Genomic DNA, 19,140 nt, shown 5'->3' on the forward strand with positions numbered 1-19,140 from the left:
GGGGCCCGCGCCAGGGGCGTGACTGACACGTGATGCGGAACCGGCGCAGAGGCGGCGTGCGGGTAAGTGGCCTTTCCTGACCGGGCCTGGTGGGGAGGCCCTGAGGGGAGACCGGAGTCAAGCCTGGGCTTGTGGAAGGGGGCGGAGGCCGGGAGCGTCGGGCTCCAGGCCGCTGCCGGGTGGGAGCAATGGAGGCCGGGCGTGTGCGGCGGGCCGGGGTCGGAGGCCCCAAGGGAGTCGCGCCCGGAGCTCGGCTGCCGAGGGGCCGTGCCCACCACCAGGTCCGCATAGCCCGCAGTGACGTGAAAAGACGTGTCTCGTTCAAGTGGGGCCGGCACGGGAAGCCGGGACTGTGCGGGCGCCGGGGAAGGGCGCGCAGAGCACCGGCCAGGCGCAGCCGCCCCTTGGCGAGGCCTGCAGACAACGAAAGGCTTTCTCTCGCCCACTGAGCCTTCGGCGGAGGCTCGGGCTGGTATTCCTGGGCGGCCCACCCAGGTCCAGAGCCCGGGAGTCTGGGTGTCTGGGTGTCCAGCTCCCCCTGGCCTTCAAGGCTGGAAGGTTGCACCTGCCGGTCTGAGGCAGGTCAGTCGTCTTCTCACCTGTAAAATGGAAAGGATCGTGGTCCGGGCCCTCTAGACCCTGGGCCTCGCCGACAGGACCGCCAGTTTGCCCCAACTGCTACGATAGGACCCCGGAGAGAGCCCTCCTAGTGCTGAGTGTAAGGAGGTGGGGGCCTGAACCTGTAAAGGGACCTTTCATTCATGCCTTTGTGTCCCTGGTGTTTGCAGGGAGAAGCAGCGAAGGATAATGTGGAATTGCGTGTTTGCCATAAAGCTGTAGGTGGGGCAAGTTGGAGGTTCCTGACCCCGTGTTAGTGGTTTTCACAGAGAACTGAAGCCATGATTCCGGTATTTATTTAATACATGCCTTGAGTTCATGAGGCACAAGCTTGGGAAACTCACAACTAAAAGAATCGCTTGTAGGTATTGCTACATGATGGTGCCAGGTGTTACCAGTGCCTTCCCCGCTCACTGGTTTCACTACCTAAATTTTGTCACTCCCCGGGAACTTCAGATTTCAAGAGGGGACTGAAGATGGTACTTATTTTGAAAGGATATTTTCTTTTGTTCAGTCCAACACAGGCTTTTACCTTAACCTGTTGGGTTCAGCAGGGCATATAAAAGTGGTCCCATTTGATAGGGTCTGGGGGCAACACCAGGATAAGGCACACCCTTCACCCTGTGGGTGAAGGGACAAAAGGACCTGGCCTCGCTTGCTTTGACTGGATTGGTCGTTCAGAGATGTTGCTTTTTTTCCAGGGAGTTGGGAGGCAGAGCTTCGCAGTCTGGTCTGTTGAGTCTCCTTTGGTGAAAGGTGCAACGTAAGTCGTTCCATCTTTGAGTGACTACTGGAAGGCCATTGGTTCATTTGGCTGCAAAGCACATAATATTAATGTGGAGTATATACCACAGTGAGCTTGGGATTTGTGGTACTTAATGACCAGGAACCCAAATAAAAGTGCCCCGTATAGCATATTGACTAATGAACATAGATAGCTTCCCTGTTTACATTTTTGGTGATAGGTGGATGAAGTTTGGCTAATGAACACCCAGGAAGTTCCTTTACAGCATTCATGACTGTCTTACTGGGCTCTTCCCGAGGAGAGCCTCAGCTGGAACAGTCTGAGTTGGCAGGAAGGTTGGACATACGTCATGCTTCATTGCTAGTGTTTGAAGAGGACGAAGGAGGCACCGAGAATAAGTAGTTTGGTCTCCTGTCCTCGCTGAACTCTCGTTGCACAGCTCAGGTAACTTCGGTCTGCTGAGCAGCTGCCACGCTTCAGAGGACACAGTCAGTCCTCTGTTTAGAAATTACTTTGAAATCCTATACCAAGAAAATGCTCTGTAACTGCAGTGTGCCCACACACAGGCATCAGGACTGCTGGATGGGCTAGGGTCTCGTGACTGCAGCTCACCGCGGCGTGGCTGAGCTCTTTGCAACCACAGCTCCAGTTTGGGGTCTTGCCACTTGATGGAATCCGAATTGTCAGTTGAAGGGGACAGGACCAGTTTTGAAAGTCCCAATGCCAGAGTCATTTTTGTTTCACATGCATTCCAAATTTTAAAGGTGATCAGTGAAGTGATTTCTTGTCCCCAGTGTTTGCGGAATGTGCTGGGTCACACCTGAGAGACTGGATGTTCGAAAATGCTCTTGGGAGGGAGGCTGCTGTCTTCATCAGGCCTTTGTGGAGGTTTGCATGTTGCCTTTGGCAGGTTCTGGACTCAGATTGTCAGCTTTCTCAAAGGGAGTCTCTGCCTCTCCTTGGGCTTTTTTGCTGTGTTGTGGCTTTGTGGCTGTAAGAGACAGGCTGTAACATTTTTGCTGGGATCCTTGGAGTGATTATTTCCTCTGTGGTCATAGGAAGTGGAAAGTTCTCTGTGTTCTTTAAGAGAGTAAAATTTAAAACAGAATATTAAGTGCTGATAAATCAGTATGACTGGGAAGTACCTACTTTTAATTGTCATCAGATTGTCTTCAACTCAGGCCCTTTCTTCAGTTATCTGCCATTTTGACACACTTTGGGGTACATTTTCCTTCTGAAAAAGAATGGGAGATCAGCCTGAGCCTCTTAACTCCATTGCAAAGCTTTCGTTTCTGCCACTGAGGTCACTTCCTGGAGTCCTGGTGACGACTGGCTTGCAGTGCTGGCCGGAAGGGTGGGGTGGAGGTTGTGATACTGAACCAGCGCCTTCCAGCCCGTGGCTCAGTTGAGCCCTATCCAGAGGCAGCATTGACAGGTTGTTCTTCCTTTTAAGAATCTCCAAGGTCTGCAGTCTGGTTGAAAGATGTCAGTCCTCACTACCCTGTTTAAGTATGTTGATGAAAACCAGGATCGCTTCGTTAAGGTAAGGGAATATTTATTCTAATAAACTTAATATTCAGTTTAATCCGATGAGGCTCAGAGAAACTAATACAAATTATGCTGTTTAAATCAAGTATTGAAAATAGACAAATGCTGTATGATCTCACTTACATGTGCAAATTGGAAACTACAAAAGTTGAACTCAAAGAAGCAGAGAGTAGAGTCGTGGTTGCCGGGGAGGTGAGCAATGTTGAAAGGGTACAAACTTTCAGTTATGAGGTGAGAAAGTTCTAGTGATCTAATGTACAGCACGGTGACTATAGTCAACAATACTGTTTTGTATACCTGAAATTTGCAAAGCGAGTAGTTCTTAAGTGTTCTCACAACAGCAAAAAAGACGACTAAAAATATGTATGTATGTGTGTATACATATAGATATATAGATACATATATATATACACACACATGTACATACATACATACAGCATAGAAGTTACACTTTTGGCTTTTGACAGAAAATCTTAATATGTGTTTCCAGAAATAACAGGTAATCCGAGATTTTAGTTTAATCTCCCTCTATAATTTCTTGTAGTAGACATATATTAAAGACCTATTTTGCATTTTGCGTGTTTTAATGATTTGGTAATGCCCTATACATTAATCTGTTTCTTGAGATTAACATGAAGAATCATGCTTTAAAGTTTTTCTTCGTAGACACATTTCAGATGAAATCATCACCAGAGTTCTCATTCTAAAAATTATACTTGAGAGAACTTGGCCACAAGCAGGATGATCATAAGCTAACGTGCACTGTGACAATGTTGGTTATTTCCTGAATCCCTCGGGTATGATTTTGTTAGATTCATATATAAACGTATTTATGGAACTTTGTGCATTTTACACTCACCTCATGCTCAATGGTTAAAAATACACATTCTGACATTTTTCTGTTATGGTCTAGTAGTTCTTGGTACAGGGTCAGTAAAAACAGTTTTTTAAAATCTTAAGCAAACTGCACGTGTGATGGATCTCTTCTTCTACATTTAACCAGCATCTCCAAAATAGAGTAGCCACAGGTCACACGTCAATTTGGGGTGCCTGAAACACAGCAAAATGATGAATATCTTCTTCCTTAAGGAGCACCTTTTGAGAATTCCTCTTTGCTTATTGTCTACAAATAGAAACTTGCGGAATGGGTAGCCATCCAGAGCGTCTCTGCATGGCCCGAGAAGAGAGCGGAGATCCGAAGGATGATGGACGTGGCCGCTGCAGACATCAAGCAGTTGGGTGGCTCTGTGGAACTGGTTGATATTGGAAAGCAGAAGGTATGTGCTTGGCGTCCTGTGAGTGGCAGAAACACAGCTGAACACATCTCACCTGGGAAGCTGATGCAGGTCTCAGCAAGCTCTCAGACCACCTTTTGCTTCAAATAACATGCTTGTCTTTAAAACAAACACAAAAGGCCAAATTTAGATACTAATCTCAGAGATTTCTTCAATTGGACTGGGGCAAAGGTTTTGTCAGACTCAGTGTTTTTCTCCGGGAAGGAGAACTGTTTTAACGTAATGACCATTACGTTATTACTTCTGAATACGTTAATGTAATGATCATTCCTAGGAAACAGCTGAGATCCCCCCCACCCCACCCCAGATCAGCCTCGTTTCAAACTAGGCAGTTCTGCTCTGTCCCTGTAGGTATAACATAATAAAGACTCCCACTGTCCCTGCACTCTGTCCCCCAGCACCCTACTTGGTAGGAACAGCACTTTTTCATGACTTGGCTCCGGGAAGAGCTACTCTGTTTGTGGGGCTGGGGGCTCAGTTATATTTTTGTGCAGGATTCTGACAGATGCAATTAATTGGTTTGTTTTCTTCCTAACTTGAATGAACAATCTCACTTCACGCCAAAGTGACTCTCAGTTTCAGATGATTTCAGTCCTGTGTGAATTACATGGTTCATGCCATGGATTGTCTAAGTTGCAATATTCTTTTATATTGCAGGGTGTGGTGAGGTTTGGTTTATCTCGTTCCCTTGCCTGATGATTTAAGTGTCAGGTGAGGTCATAGTCCTGGGGTTTTACCTGTGGCCGTTCAGCCCAGTCCACTCTTCTCATGAATGGAAACGCCCGGTGGCTCAGTTGGGCTGTGCCTCCCTGGGGCCCATATCCGTTCCTGGTTAGGGAAGTGAAAAAAAACCTGGGCCTCCCGTTTCCCAGTCCGGTATTATTGGTTTGCACTTTCTTCTGACTACAGATTTAATTGACTTCAGGTTACCTCAGGTAGCTTATGGCACTTGACCCCACCCGTGAGAAAATAAACCAAGCTTCTTCGTATTATTTTAGGAGCATACTTGACCTGTTCCCCCTCCTTTTTTTTCATAATATATTTTTAAAAATTGGGGTGGCAAATAAATATTGAATTGTTTCATGACAGGAGATGATTTCATCTATTTAGCACTGACATTACAGTGCAGTTCTTAAGAAAAGGCCTTCCACCAAGGATTAAAGTAATTACCACACGGTTTTGAATGACATAACACCTGTTTTTATCAAGGAATCGTTAGATTTCATCACCGTTAGAGAAGTTCTACAGAGATGCTTGCAGTGAGAGCTCGCAGCACATTTGCTCGCTCACCACTTCACTTGGCAGCCGTGCTCCAGTTTTCAGGAAGTGCTGACAACGGGGGGCAGGTGTGAGAGGGATAGGATGTCACCACTTGTACACAGCAAAGCTGGGGTAACCAGGCTTATGGAGGAAAGATGACGCTGGCAATTCCAGGCCCTTGTGGCAGAGCTCGGAGCACGGGTCCCTGGGAGGGGAGGGCCAGGGGGCAGGCGCTGATTGTGGCAAAGGCTGGATTGAGGCTGTTGGGTGTTGGGCCTCACAGCCAAGGCCGGTGCAGGAGAGGTCACATCGGGCCTGTCTCTGCTGCCTAGCCACCGCCCAGGTGATAGCACAGAAAGGGTGCCTGGCCGGGGTGTGGGAGACCTGGTCGCTGAGGGCCTGACCCCCAGACAAAGGAGCTCAGGAAATGGGATGGTCATGGCTCCTGAGCCAGGCAGTGATGGAAAGGAAGAAGTCAACAATGCCCAGGACAGAGTAGGTCCCACTGGGTGCTGGTGCAGTGAGTCGAGAATGGGGTGCTGGGTTAGGCTGGGGGCTGTGGCAGTCGGCGGGGAAGGAGGGGGACAGGTGGAACCCTTGTCTGAGGGCGCCCAGACCGGTACTCGGGCAGAGGGTGGCGCCTGGTCCTGGGAACCTGACTCTGCTGTCACACACTTTATCCTGTGGCGTTCCCGTAGTTAGGGACACCCAGACAGAGAGTTCCAACGTGCAGTATGCGTTTCAGTCCAGATTCACCTGTGGGCCCAGACGGCTTCTTAGAAAAATGTGGAAGTATTCCAGAGGAACTCTATTGTGTAGGAGTTTATTTAGAGGAAATCCATTGTCCTTTGGAAATCACTTTCCTCCTGAGGCGAGCCGAGGGAGGACCAATGTGACTGTAGTGCCACGTGTTATTCGTGACCAGGGCAGTGAGTTTAAGGAACGATTCTTTGCCTGTGGGTACAGGCTGTCCCTGTACGACTGTGCCTGGGTCCTGTGGGTTTACCAAGTTACTTACACTAAGTTCTCAGGAGTCACGTTTACTGGGAAGGCAGCCTGAGTCCTGCAGTGTTCCGGCAGCCCGCGCGTTCCCGGATGTACGTATACCTTAGAGATGCTGAGCCCCCGCTGTTTGGGGACGGTCACTTAGCCCTTCGCCAGCCTTGTTCTGATGAGCTTGTCCGTCGTCGTAGTAGCTGCTTATTTACCTCTCAATTATAAATCATTAGTTTGGCTTCCTGACCAGCTGTGCTGTTTATTCACGTATATTTGCATCAACACGATAGTGTGGTTAGTACCGGGCAGGAGACTGACAAGGCCTTTGGGAGAAAGGGCAGCGGAGGGCCAGCTCTCACTGGTAGTTCACTGTGGCTCAGTGTGACCGCGTCGCCGCGTCCTGGCCTGTGGCCCTTCTTGTGCATTGGTAATCTACCTACCGAATTCCAGAAGCATGCCTTCTGCTTTAAGATTGTAGTCGTTTTTATCCGTTATTTTAGAAAATACTGAACTAAGTTGCGTCCCAAACTCAGCCTTCAGAATACATTTTGTTATACAAAGTTTTAAAAAGATCAGCCTCTAAAAATTTACTGAATTGCCTGCAGTTGGTGAACGTGGTTCAGTCTGTGCTCTGACTTACGGGAAAGTAAATTCTTGTTCATTAATGGCTCAGTTGAACACTGATCTTAAACTCTACAACAGAGGGTGATTAATGAGAACAGATAAGATGAATGAGAACAGTAGCATAATAATATATGTTGTAAACACCAGATTTTTTAAACAAAGGCTGTCCTCGGTGACCCCCTCTTGCCTCCTAGCTCCCTGATGGCTCGGAGATACCACTCCCTCCCATTGTACTTGGCACACTGGGCTCCGATCCCCAGAAGAAAACGGTGTGTGTTTATGGACATCTGGACGTGCAGCCGGCAGCCCTGGAGGACGGCTGGGACAGCGAGCCCTTCACCTTGGTGGAGCGAGACGGTGAGGACGCGTCCTTGCAGCTTCTGGAGAAGCGCTGGTACCGCTTCACTCCAGCCACTCGATGGCAGTCTCTTGGTCATTGTCTTCCCAGAACAGGTTGTCTTTACAAAATGTAGAAATCGGGTTCTGGAAGTTTCACGCGTGTGCACCAGTCGTAGAAACATCAGAAAGCCTTTCTGGCCCCATGGAAACAAGGGCTTTGTGGTCTTGGGTCAGCTATGCGTCCTTCTACTGCTGACACTTTTTCTCAGAAAACCTGTTCTGAACTGAGGTCATGCAGCCCTCAGACACCTGTCAGCTACCATGTTTCCCCGAAAATGAGACCGGGTCTTACATTCATTTTTGCTCCAAAAGACTCATTAGGGCTTATGTTCAGGGGATGTCATCCTGAAAAATCATGCTAGGGCTTATTTTCTGGTTAGGTCTTATTTTCGGGGAAACACGGTGGTACCTGACTCCATTTCTCGCTGCTTCTGTGGCGCATTTTAGGAGCTTTGCTTTGGACACTAGGGAAGCCTTGGTCTTTCCCTGCCCCTGGCCTCTGGCTCAGTCACAGTCACCGAGTGCCTCCCGGGCAGCCTCTCTCAGGCACTTTGAGTCTTCATTGGAGGACTCACCCCAGGCAGCCCCTTTCTCCTGCCCCTCTGGTGTAAAGCTTCCCCTTGCCTTCATTCCTGAATTGTCACGTTTCCGCTTTGGACAGCGTCTTTGGCCAGGTAAAGAAGCCTCGCACTCTTGGGCTAAGTCCAGACTGTCTTGAAGGAAAGCCCTTCTAACTGGATACGCTGAGTTTCTGTTCAGACCGTTCCTGGCTCAATGTCAGATGTGCTCATCACTGCAAAAGGAAGAACCTGTTTGCTTACAGCAGCATCTGTGAGGAAATGCAGATCGCACCGTGGTCTCATCACCGCGCAGTGACTGACGACCCGTTGGTTATAGACTGAGCGGCCCTGTGCCCTGGACGCCTCCTCCGCGTCGCCGCCTCAGCCCTGGCGGGGACACTGCCATGTCCTTGCTCTCAGCCTGCCCTTCCTCCCTGTCCCCTCTTCCTGCCTCTCCCCCACCATCCTCTCCCCCACCACCTGCTCTGGAAAACCAGAGGCCAGCCAGGCCCCCTGCAGTCCCTGCCTCGCCCTCCCCCCACTGTAGGCCCTCCTGTCACCTGAAGTGGTGGAGTCCTGCGCCTCCCTTCCATCCTGTCCCATGGGACCTCATATGCCAACTCTCCTCTTCACACCTCCCGGGATACCTGGTGGCACTGGCTCCCCCACCTCCCTGTCTTGTTCCCCCCACGTGGCTCCTTCCCCACCTGCGCCATGTGGACACCTGTTTAGACGCCAGCACTAGTCACCCACCGCACCCCCTCGATCACACTGCACAGACAGACAGACAGACAGACAGACTCCCTCGGTAGAGTCCTGAGCATCGATGGAGCTAAAAGGAGAGCCCTGGGAGCAGGGAGCACGTCACATTTGTCCTGTGCACGTCTGTCCAGCACAGCCTGCACACTAGTCATGTCATCAGCTTCTCAGGACTAGGACCTTTCTAGAAGAGCTCATTAGCCTTTGGGAGAAGTTGGGTTTACTTGAAGAGGAAATTTCCAGGGTAATGATGGCTTTAAGCCTTGTACTACTTTGGAGTGGGCCGTGTTAAAACCGCTGAATGTTTGAGAACAGTCTTAGGGATGAGGGCGTCAGAGCACTGCCTAGGGCAGACCGACAGAGCGGCTGACCCTGAGCAGGCGACGGCCAAGCTGCTGTGCCCTGGTCACCCTCGGCCATGCTCTGCGTCACGTGATGGGCAGGAGGGTGGTCCGGCCTTCTCTCCCCAGTCCTGCATGCTGGCCCGTGCCCAGCCCAGGGGTCCCCAGAGCGGGTGTGCAGAGGGGACATGTGTGACTCACTACACTGAGGACAATCAGTATCGTGCTCTCAGCTTGAAAAGCGATAACCTAGAGAAATAAGTAACACACATAAGTTCTATATCAAACTAGATGTCGAAATTGGGGTGGGGTGAGATTTGTTCTCTTTTGGTGAGCGTACTTGTGGTTCCTCCTTTGACCAGGTTTCCTCCCTTATTACCACAAGTTGTTGTGAAAATGGATTGTAATGAAGTAGCCAACTGATAGTGGTTTTCTGGTGCTGGGTCTGAAGTCCAGGCTCTGAGTCAGCAGGGGCACGTGCGCTGCCTAAGTGCTGCGTCAGCGGTGCAGGAGGGCACGTCGCGGGGGTTCTGGGGATTCTAGCACAAGTGTTGGAGACTCGGGCTCCTCATAGAATGAAAGTGGGGCTTCCGATTTCAGGAGAATCTCTTAGGATGGCCGTGTGTGGTTTTGCTAAGATGTTACCAGATGTTCACTGAGGATATGCTCGCTTGTCTGTCTCTGTCACCGTCACTTTATGAATTTGCTCATTGCTGCCGTTCTAGGCAAATTGTACGGAAGAGGCGCAACTGATGACAAGGGGCCGGTGGCCGGCTGGATGAATGCCCTGGAAGCCTTTCAGAAAACGAATCAAGTATGTCACCCACACCGAACTGGGCCGGTTCCATCTGAGTGCCATGGGCTGGGCTCTCGGTCCCTGGAACAGCTTGTAAAGATCAAAGGTCATCGGGATACGAGCCAGCAAGCTTCCCCAGCTGGCAGCTCAATGAGTCAGGTTTAAGATCGTGGTTGTGATTGTTCTACAGGGCTCGACAGTCACACTATTGATAGTTCAGCAGCAGCCCAGGCCCCCCACAGGTGACCGCCTGTGTGCGTGGCAGTGGGCCCCCCACAGGCTCTGTGATAGTGGACGAACCCCTTTCTCTGCACGGTTTACAGTCTCTCAAAATACATTATTATTATTTTGTTTTAAATTATTTCCTTAACTATGAAGTATCCATTCCTTGTTGAAGTTTGTAAAATACAAAGAAGTAGAGAGAAAAAACTTGCCTAGAATCTCAATTCTCAAACTTCATATTTTGTTACTCACTCATCTTTTCACGTGTTTTTAACCTAATTGTCATCATGTTTAGACAGGGTTTTGCATCTTGCTTTTGTCTTGTATCATGATAAAATCAGACTTAAAGGCAAACGTTTTTGTGAGAGCGTGAAGTGGTCGATCTGACTAGGGTCCTGGACCCTTGGGTCCAGGGGTCCATTTTGCGCGGTGGGGAGCTGCGGCCCAGAACCTCTGGTTACCTGGGCCCCTGCAGCCACCCCGTGCTGGGCGCAGGGACTAGGATGGCTCCGCCTCCTCCAAGGCCCCCAGAGGGGTGTGCGGGGCAGCTACACTTACACCTGTCCCATACACTGAGGTCCTGAGGAGGATTTCATGTGAGGGGCAGAGGAGGCAAGGCGAGCGGTCCCCTGAGCAGTGCCGTCTGGGGCAGTTCTGAGCAGGGTTCTACTGATGGTCCAAGTGAGGGCCCTGCCATCTGCGCCTGTGCAGCTTCATTTTCTCACCTGTGGAAGGGGCCACCCGCCTCACCGCACGGCCTTGGCGAGACCGGGAAAACTACGGAGCAGGAGCCAGATGGCTCTTTAGGGGAAGGGATTTCCATGAGAGAGGAGAGGGCATTGCGCAGGGGCAGCAGCTGAGCTAGGAAAGGCCCTCCCTCATTTGTGTGGGCACTGGTGGTGGCCACAGGGCCACTAATGAAACCCCCTGTAGTTTTCTCTGTGCCACGGCCTGTGTGTAGAGGGCAGCTGAGGGTTTCCCAGGGACTCATGTTTGTGCTGGGTGAATACAGAGATCCCTGCGACTAGGAAACGTGGTCACACTGAGGAATTCCATGGAAGGCGTTCTCAGTGCGGCAGGAACAGGGCTTATCCCCTGATAGCCCAGTGCCTGGGACACGCAGCCCGCCCGAGTAGCTGGTCGGGAGGACGTCGGTTATTTAACATTGGCGATTTCGTAATAATTGGGGACTTCCTGTCTATAGTTTCCAAGAACTACAGGTACATGAGAGCTGAACGGCTGCCCATGTTCTTCCCCTTCACAGGAAATCCCTGTCAACATCCGATTCTGTCTGGAAGGCATGGAGGAGTCCGGCTCCGAAGGCCTGGACGATCTGATCTTCGCCCGAAAAGACACGTTCTTCAAAGATGTGGACTACGTGTGCATTTCTGACAACTACTGGCTGGGCAAGAAGAAGCCCTGCATCACCTATGGTCTCAGGGGCATTTGCTACTTCTTCATCGAGGTACCGTGCTGCGTTCGGCACGTTGGTGGGATGTGCTCCCCGCACCCCACCTGTAGTCGATTCGTTCCTCCCAAGCCCGCGGATGCTGGAGGCGTGAGGGAAAAGCCAGCCCTCAGCACCCCAGCTCCTGTGGCCTACGTCGGCGGGTCCTCCGGGCACGGCTCGATCCGCAGGCAGTGTCACCCGGGTGCAGGCTAGGCCGGGGCCCTCTGCAGTACTGCCGTGGAGCAGTGGGAAAAGATGGAATGCTAGTCCGTTTAAGGAGACTAAGACATACGCAAAGCAGTTCAGAAAGACTTCCTTTCAGAAGTTAAATATTCGATATTTCAGCCCTTAAGCTCTTAGGCCTTGACTGAGGGATCCCGAGGGGACTGGGACATTGCACTTGACCCAGAACCGAGGAGGACAGACCTGCCACTTGGCTGTGTGGTCAGGGAGCCGTGGTCGTCTCATCTGCAGAGAAGGAGGGAGGGCCTGCCACACAGGGCCTGATGACACTGCTCCTGGCGGTGAAGGTGGTTTATAGGCTGAGCAGTGATCCCAGTCGCTACGCTGAGCGCTCGCTCTGTGCAGGCACCTTCTACCTGTGGTATGAAAACCCGACAGGGTGCAGTAGCCGGGAGTTGAGAGCTCTTCCTGTATCGTGTTCCAGGGGAGGGGGCCGAGGCCTGAAGTGGCGCCCGCCTCTCCCTGCTTACACAGCTAGTCAGTGGTGGGCAAGGCCTGAGCGCTCGACCCCGGGCCCCCCTGGCTCTTCTGTGGCAGGTGTCACCCTTTCAGCAGGCAGGTGCAGGCTCTCCGTGAAACCGCTGGGAAGGGTCTGAGTGCTTGAGCAGCTGCCCTGCAGCACGCTTACCCTGTGGGCAGCATTCCTCGTTGGCCTGCTCCGCACTCCTGCTTGCTCATGGCTGGCACTCCTAGTTCACCTGTGCTCGGTACTGCTCTGCCTGCGGTTGGCCTTCCTCGTGTGCCCACACTTACCATTTCCAAGGATGGTTTTTTTTTTTTATTGCTTCCAAAGTTGTGTAATTTGGGTAGCACCTTGTTCTGCTCATTGAGGGAACAGTTTGATTTTAAAACTTGCCCGTTGGGTCTTGTGAATGTTCTTTGTTCAATTTACTGTCACATGATAAAAGTAAGCTCCTACACATGAGCAGCCCAACAGAGTGGCCTTTGTCTCCATGCAGGTGGAATGCAGTGACAAAGACCTGCACTCGGGGGTGTACGGGGGCTCGGTGCACGAGGCCATGACGGATCTCATTACGCTGATGGGTAAGCGGGGCTTTCAGGCGGTGCTTGCAGATGGGCAGAGGGCTGGGGGGGCCTGTCGCCAGGCTGCCATCAGCGTCGGGCGCTCCAGCATTCTATAGAGCCACTCGTGTCACTGCTGCTTCCTTCCCTTTGAAGTGGGCACTGATGCTGCGTTTCTGCCTCTGTCTTCCTCCATCATCCCTTCCCCATGTTACCAGCCCCTGCGTCTCCTCCAGGACCCGGCTCGGCACCCCTGGCTCCATGGGGCCCTGTCCGGCCCGTCCCCTAGAATCACGCGGCCCTTTCCTCTGGGCACGTTGTGTGTCACGTTCTTCGGCCTGGTTTACATCATAGTGGCCACCACGAGCCCCGGCATGGTCAGCTCAGTCCCCAGCGTCCTCATGTGAAGCTGGGTGTAATTGTTGCCTCACCCACAGTTCGGTGTCCTGTGTCCCAGGGTGGACAGTGGCTGCCACATGTGAAGTCAGTATTGCTTGTGGGACTGGAGTCTTCACAGCGTGGGGGAAGCTCGTTTCTGGTGGGAAATGCGTCAACAGAGCAATACTGGGTACTGTCAGGATTTTCGGGGAGACCTGGCGCTGCTCTGACAGTGCCCAGTCCGCCGACCCTGTGTCAGCGTCTCTGTGTCACAATGGGGAGATGGCACTGCTCGCCTCACCGGCTGTCATGGTAGTTAAGTGACTTAAGCACAAGTCCCGAGCATCGTGTGTGCCCAGGAAACGTCCTCAGCAGGCGCCTGCACCAGGCCTTGGCCCTGCTGGGCTCCCAACTCCTGGGGGAGCACTGCCCGCTCACCCTGCCCGCTCTCTCCAGGCTGCCTGGTGGACAGGAAAGGGAAGATCCTCGTGCCCGGCATCAGCCAGGCGGTGGCCCCCGTGACACAGGAGGAGCTGGAGCTCTACGACAAGATCGACTTCGACATGGAGGAGTACGCCAGGGACGTGGGGACAGACACCCTGCTGCACGGCTGCAAGGTACTGGCCCGGGACTTGTGGTGCAGGGGCCCTGTGGGGGGGGCCGGAGGCGCGGGCCGAGGCTCGGGTGCATCCATGTGCGCGCGCCCTCACGCCATGCACACCCCGAGCAGGATGCTCCCGGCTGAGGCTGGGAGGTTGGAGAAGTGGCGGCTCTCGGCCATGAGCGTGTAGGAGCCAGACAGGGTATCTGGGAGCCCTGGTGGCGGCCACTCCTGCCTGTGTGCGTGTGGAGGACGGTCTCCCCAGCACTGCGCTGGAGATGGGCGGAGGGTCCCTGACGGAGCCCTGCTCGGGGGAAACTGCACGAGACGTTTCCCTAACTGCTCGCAGGAAGCGGTGTCCTGACTTTTCTGTGAATTGGTTTAGATCCCAGTGTGGGAGGGCTGGCTGTGAGCTCACACTCAGTTCGGCAGTAATTGACTCCCTGAGGAGAGAAGGGGAATTGTCTGTCTTCTCCCTGAGAGACAGGCGGCCACATGTCAAAGGGTGTGTGCAGGCCGCGTGCACGGGTGGCCCAGAGCTCCGTGTGCCTGCAGGGTCGGGAGGGCCTGAGCCGGGAACAGGAAGTCGGGGGAGGGCCGGCTGGGAAAGGCCAGGCTCAGGACGGGGCGCCAGGTGTAGGGCCCCTGTGGTCTGCCGAGGAGCTGGTTCGCTCTCCCAGAATGGCGGACGGGACCAGCTTTGAGAAGAGGGATGAGCTGCTCCGATCTCACCTGTGGGCAGGTTATGGGCAGGGGTGTGGTGGGCGGGGAGCTGAGGGAGTGACGTTGGGAGACCAGTTAGGTTACTACAGGGGCGAGAACCTTGAGCTGGTATCGTGGGGACGACGAGGTCGCCTGAGAGAGGCTCAGGATGCATGAGAGAGTCGATGGGACCACGTGGAGTAAGAGCTTCGCAAGTGGAGCGGAGAGGAGACGGTCCTCAGCGGGAGTGGATGCGGCACTGATGCTGGGAAAAGGTGGCTTCTGAACCAGCTTCTGTCTCCGCCTGCCCTGCTGCCTTCAAATTAACGTCTGCTTTTATGTAAGGTGTCACTTTAGGGCCATATGTGTTCTTCCGGGAATTACTGAGCTATTTGGTTCACAAACAAGAAGTGCACTAATTCACCTGGAAGCCCCGTCAGGTGTCTCCGTGCTGGTCAGCTCAGGGGTATGTGTCCTCTCCAGACCCATCTCGTGCCACTGCCGGGACACACGGGTCATGAGAGGCAGTGGTATCGATTGTATGACTGGGAGACAGAAAGCTGCTTTGTGCCAGTCCCCTCGGCAGATGGTGACAGTGCTTGTTAGTGGTCGCTGGCCCCAGGACACAGTGGACTGTCCTGGTTTTCCACCTCACATAGGAAGTACCCCATTTCTGTGCCCTGTGGGCCTAGGGAGGGGTTCACACATGGCCTGAGTTGGGCCGCTGTCTTCTGTCTGGAGCTTCTGGCCCCCCAGGAGCTGTGATGTCTCCGGAACCTTGACCTTCCCGCTGGATTCGATAGGGCTGGCAGGAGCCCTGGCTCCTACGGTTTGCTAATCCGAGCGGTCCAGAGTGGCAGGAGGCTGGCACCTGCCACACCTGAGGGCACTCAGAGCGTGCAGTGCCCCCTTGAGGTGTCACGGGGTGGCAGCTAGCAGAGCGCCTGTGGGGTGGCTCCCCTCCCAGCCCTGGCGGGTCTGTCCTTCCTGCCTGTGCTTGTGCAGCCTCCAGGCCAGCATGTGACTAAGAGGGACCTCCCAGCCCCCATTCCCGCCGCCTCATGTTGTCCCCTGATCCACTCGTTTTCTGCAGACAGACATCCTGATGCACAGATGGCGGTACCCATCCCTCTCCCTCCACGGGATTGAAGGAGCCTTCTCTGGGTCGGGGGCCAAGACCGTGATTCCGAGGAAGGTGATCGGCAAGTTCTCCATCAGGCTCGTGCCAGACATGACTCCCGAGGTTGTCAGCAAGCAGGCACGTGGGGTGCAGGGCCGCGGGGTGGGGCGGGGTGCACCAGCGGAGACGTGGGGTGCAGGAGACTTCCACTAAGGCTCCGGGCAGCTGAGAGACACAAAACCCAAATCTCCTTCCCCACTTCGGGGCTCTGGCCAACACAGTGATGACTAGAATCAGCAGTTCAGAAACTCATCAACATAAAGGCCACATAAAGAGAATCGCATGTAAGGGAACTTTGTCAGTGCTGAGGCCTGCCAAAGCCTGACCTCGGACCTCGTCCTAAGGCTTCAGGGCAGATGCTGACTTCAGGTCGAATATGTCCTGGTGAGAGTCCAAGGGAGCCGCCTCTGGGCTGCGATGAGGAAGGAGGGCGGGGGAAGATGCCAGGTGGGGCAGAGTCCAATAGCCACAGGGCAGCCAGGTTTCGGGGAGCAGTTCCCCGGGGGAAGGGTTCATGGAGAGATGGAGTCAAGGTCTTCGCTGTTGAGAGAGGACACAGGACTGGGGTTTTTCGGGGGTATCCCTGGGTCGGCACGTGGCTGTTTTAGGTTTTGATGCAATTGTTCTTAGAAAGCAGGTCAAGGGTCATTTTTAAATATTTGGTTTAAATATTATCCTTTGGGAAAGTCAGCATTAAGGGTAAATTGCTTAAAATTAAAAGATTACCTTTACCTTCAAATAACTGAAGATTTTTTTTCCTGATAAAATCTTTCTGTTATCACGATTATACAGATCACTCTTCAGCAGCAGGAAACGTGACCCATTATAGACTTGTAGGCTCATTGTAGACCACTGTGGGCTCGCTTAGGCGCACGGTAGGCTTACTGCAGGCGGGTCGTCGACCCTGTAGACCCATTGCAGACCCATTGCAGACCACTCTAGACTCCCTCTGGACCCCTGTAGACGCACTGTAAACTCACTGTAGGCTCGTTGTAGACCATCGGAGACTCGCTGTAGGCTCATTGTGGACCACTGTGGACCACTGTGGGCTCTTGGATCACTAGCATTGGACCAAATGCCAAGCTTCACAGTACATTGTGTCCCTTCTGTTTGTGCTTCAGGTTACAAGCTACTTGACTAAGAAGTTTGCTGAACTGCACAGCCCCAACAAGTTCAAGGTGTACATGGGCCACGGTGGGAAGCCCTGGGTATCTGACTTCAACCATCCACATTACTTGGCTGGGAGAAAAGCTCTGAAAACAGGTCAGACATCCTCCTTGGGGACGTCTGCTGGGGCTCTGCTGTATCATTCGGGCACGTGGCTCTGTGGCGATGCTCTCAGCAGGGGTGGTGTGCAGGCTGGGCCGTGCCCCCCGCCCACCTCGGGGTGAGCTGCTGGCCCCAGGCCTGCAGGGTAGGAGATCGGCGGTGGAGCCCCAGCCTGGCAGCCCCAAAGCTCACCACTTCTTTTATTTCATCCCGTCCAGTGTTTGGTGTTGAGCCGGACTTAACCAGGGAAGGTGGCAGTATTCCTGTGACTCTGACTTTTCAGGAGGCCACAGGCAAGAACGTCATGTTGCTGCCTGTAGGGTCAGCCGATGACGGTGCCCACTCGCAGAATGAAAAGCTCAACAGGTAAGGCTCTGGGTAGGTCCTCGGCGCTAAGTCCGGGGTAGTTTCCTCCTGCGCGCCGGTGAGAAATCCTGTGAAAGCCCAGGGCGCCCACCCCCCCTCACGCCCCCCACCCCGACCGCCCGTCCTGCTGCTGAGACACACCCCCTCCAGTGCTCTCTGCCGTCTGCCCTTGCCGTGCTGAGAACTTCCGGTGGGAGGCAGGAAAGGGGGCCCAGGGGAGGTGGCAGTTCTTCAGAACAAGGTTTGCGCGGTGGTCTGTGTTTATCTCTGTGCTTCATCTACAACTCCAAGGACCTCCTCACTGTCCTGTTGGAAAAATTGTAATGTTATTGCTGGCTTTATAAGCCACTTTTGCACATTTCTGGCTTGTACAGTCACTGTGGGGTGGGGGGGTCCGGTAACCATCAGAGACGGAAGGTGATCTCAGAGTTGGCAGCAGTGCAGGGAAGAGTCTAAGACCATTCGGGAAGAGCAGAGGAGGGCAGGAAGCCAGGGCCAGTCAGGGCCTAAGACCGAGGCAGAAACCCTGCATGGAGGGCGGAGGGCGGCCACAGGGACCTGAGTCCTCGCACATGACGTGGAGGCTTAGGATCCAAACCAACAAAGGAAGGGCCATGATCAGGGCGAGGCTGTGGGCGTTCAGACGCTGGGTGTTCAGATGCTGGGTGAGACCCCATATAGTCTATTAGAGCACGGCCAGGACTAGTCCCTGGTGGGGCAGTTGGACTGAGAACCAGGTGCCCAAATCTAAAGGCAAGCAGAATTTAGGGCCAGCAAGCCAGGACGGCAGGGTGCCCCCAGAATGCCGCGTGTGTGCCTGGACGTCCGGACACCAGCCAACACGGTGACTGTTCCTTTCCACTAGGCATAACTACATCGAAGGAACCAAAATGCTGGCTGCATACCTGTATGAAGTGTCTCAGCTGAAGAACTGAGATTGTGTTCCTTGGAGCGACGCTGAAGGAATCTTGCCCTCCACCCTCTCCTCTCTGATCGCTCAGGAAAGCTGTCGTCTGTCTCCTTTCCCTCTTGTCAGACCACACAGAGTCCCGAGAGTGGACAGGGGGCACCACCTGTTTCTCGAATGGCGTTACCTGTACCAGGCAGTTAAGGCTGTTTAGCCCCGAGACTTGTGAATGACTCTGAATGATAGCTGAGTTCCCAGTGGTCAGCACGACCTGGTCGCCAGAAAACAGCCAAAGTCTGACAGCATGACTTCTTCTGTAGAAGGTTCTGGTTGGCATCCTGTTGGGCTAAACAGGCCTTGGTGCTTTCTGGTGCCGTCTCTGCCCCTTGACTCAGGGTCAGGCACACTTGGAATATCTGTCAGGGCATCTGACGCCTCGAGGGGCCTCCCTTACTGATCCCTTGCTGTCATGTGCGGCTCTGTCCTTTCTGAAGACGTATCCATTACTGACATCTCCTGTCTTTATTCACCCTCACAACCTGAACCTAACTGGAGGGGTTATTTGGTCCCAGTCTGTGCTGATGAATAAAAAGTACGAGTGAAGCCCCTGGAAGTCTTGCTGCTCCTCTGCCTTACTCGTGGAGCACACCTGCCCACGGAGGGCATGGTTCCTGTTGGCTCGTGGGGGCAGGGCAGGCCTCTCCCAGTCCCCACTCGCCCCTCCTCACATGTCAGGGAAGTGACTCTGCCCCCACTACCTTCATTCCTTATGCTGCCAAGTCACCAAAACTCAGATCAAACTGGTTTAATCAAAGTGGCGAGTTTATTGGCTGGGCTGGTGAAGAGATCGGAGGAAAC

At 53.3% G+C, this 19,140-nt stretch overlaps 1 protein-coding gene across 2 annotated transcripts; it reads left to right on the plus strand.

The window, feature by feature from the left end:
* CNDP2 (carnosine dipeptidase 2) lies at positions 1-18,887 on the plus strand. Of its 2 annotated transcripts, none has more exons than XM_033087377.1 (12): positions 1-62; positions 2,817-2,906; positions 4,045-4,188; positions 7,281-7,443; positions 9,871-9,959; positions 11,428-11,628; positions 12,816-12,900; positions 13,714-13,874; positions 15,654-15,818; positions 16,862-17,003; positions 17,228-17,375; positions 18,241-18,887. In XM_033087377.1, the coding sequence occupies exons 2-12, from the start codon at positions 2,847-2,849 to the stop codon at positions 18,308-18,310; spliced, it is 1,428 nt and encodes a 475-aa protein (XP_032943268.1). In that variant the 5' UTR covers positions 1-62; positions 2,817-2,846; the 3' UTR covers positions 18,311-18,887. The 2 variants fall into 2 exon arrangements, with proteins under 2 accessions (XP_032943268.1, XP_032943269.1); XM_033087378.1 differs by having other exon boundaries at positions 61-179.
* The last annotated feature ends 253 nt before the right edge of the window (positions 18,888-19,140 follow it).

The sequence above is a fragment of the Rhinolophus ferrumequinum genome, chromosome 19 (genome assembly GCF_004115265.2).
Source record: "Rhinolophus ferrumequinum isolate MPI-CBG mRhiFer1 chromosome 19, mRhiFer1_v1.p, whole genome shotgun sequence".
Lineage (NCBI taxonomy): Eukaryota > Metazoa > Chordata > Mammalia > Chiroptera > Rhinolophidae > Rhinolophus > Rhinolophus ferrumequinum.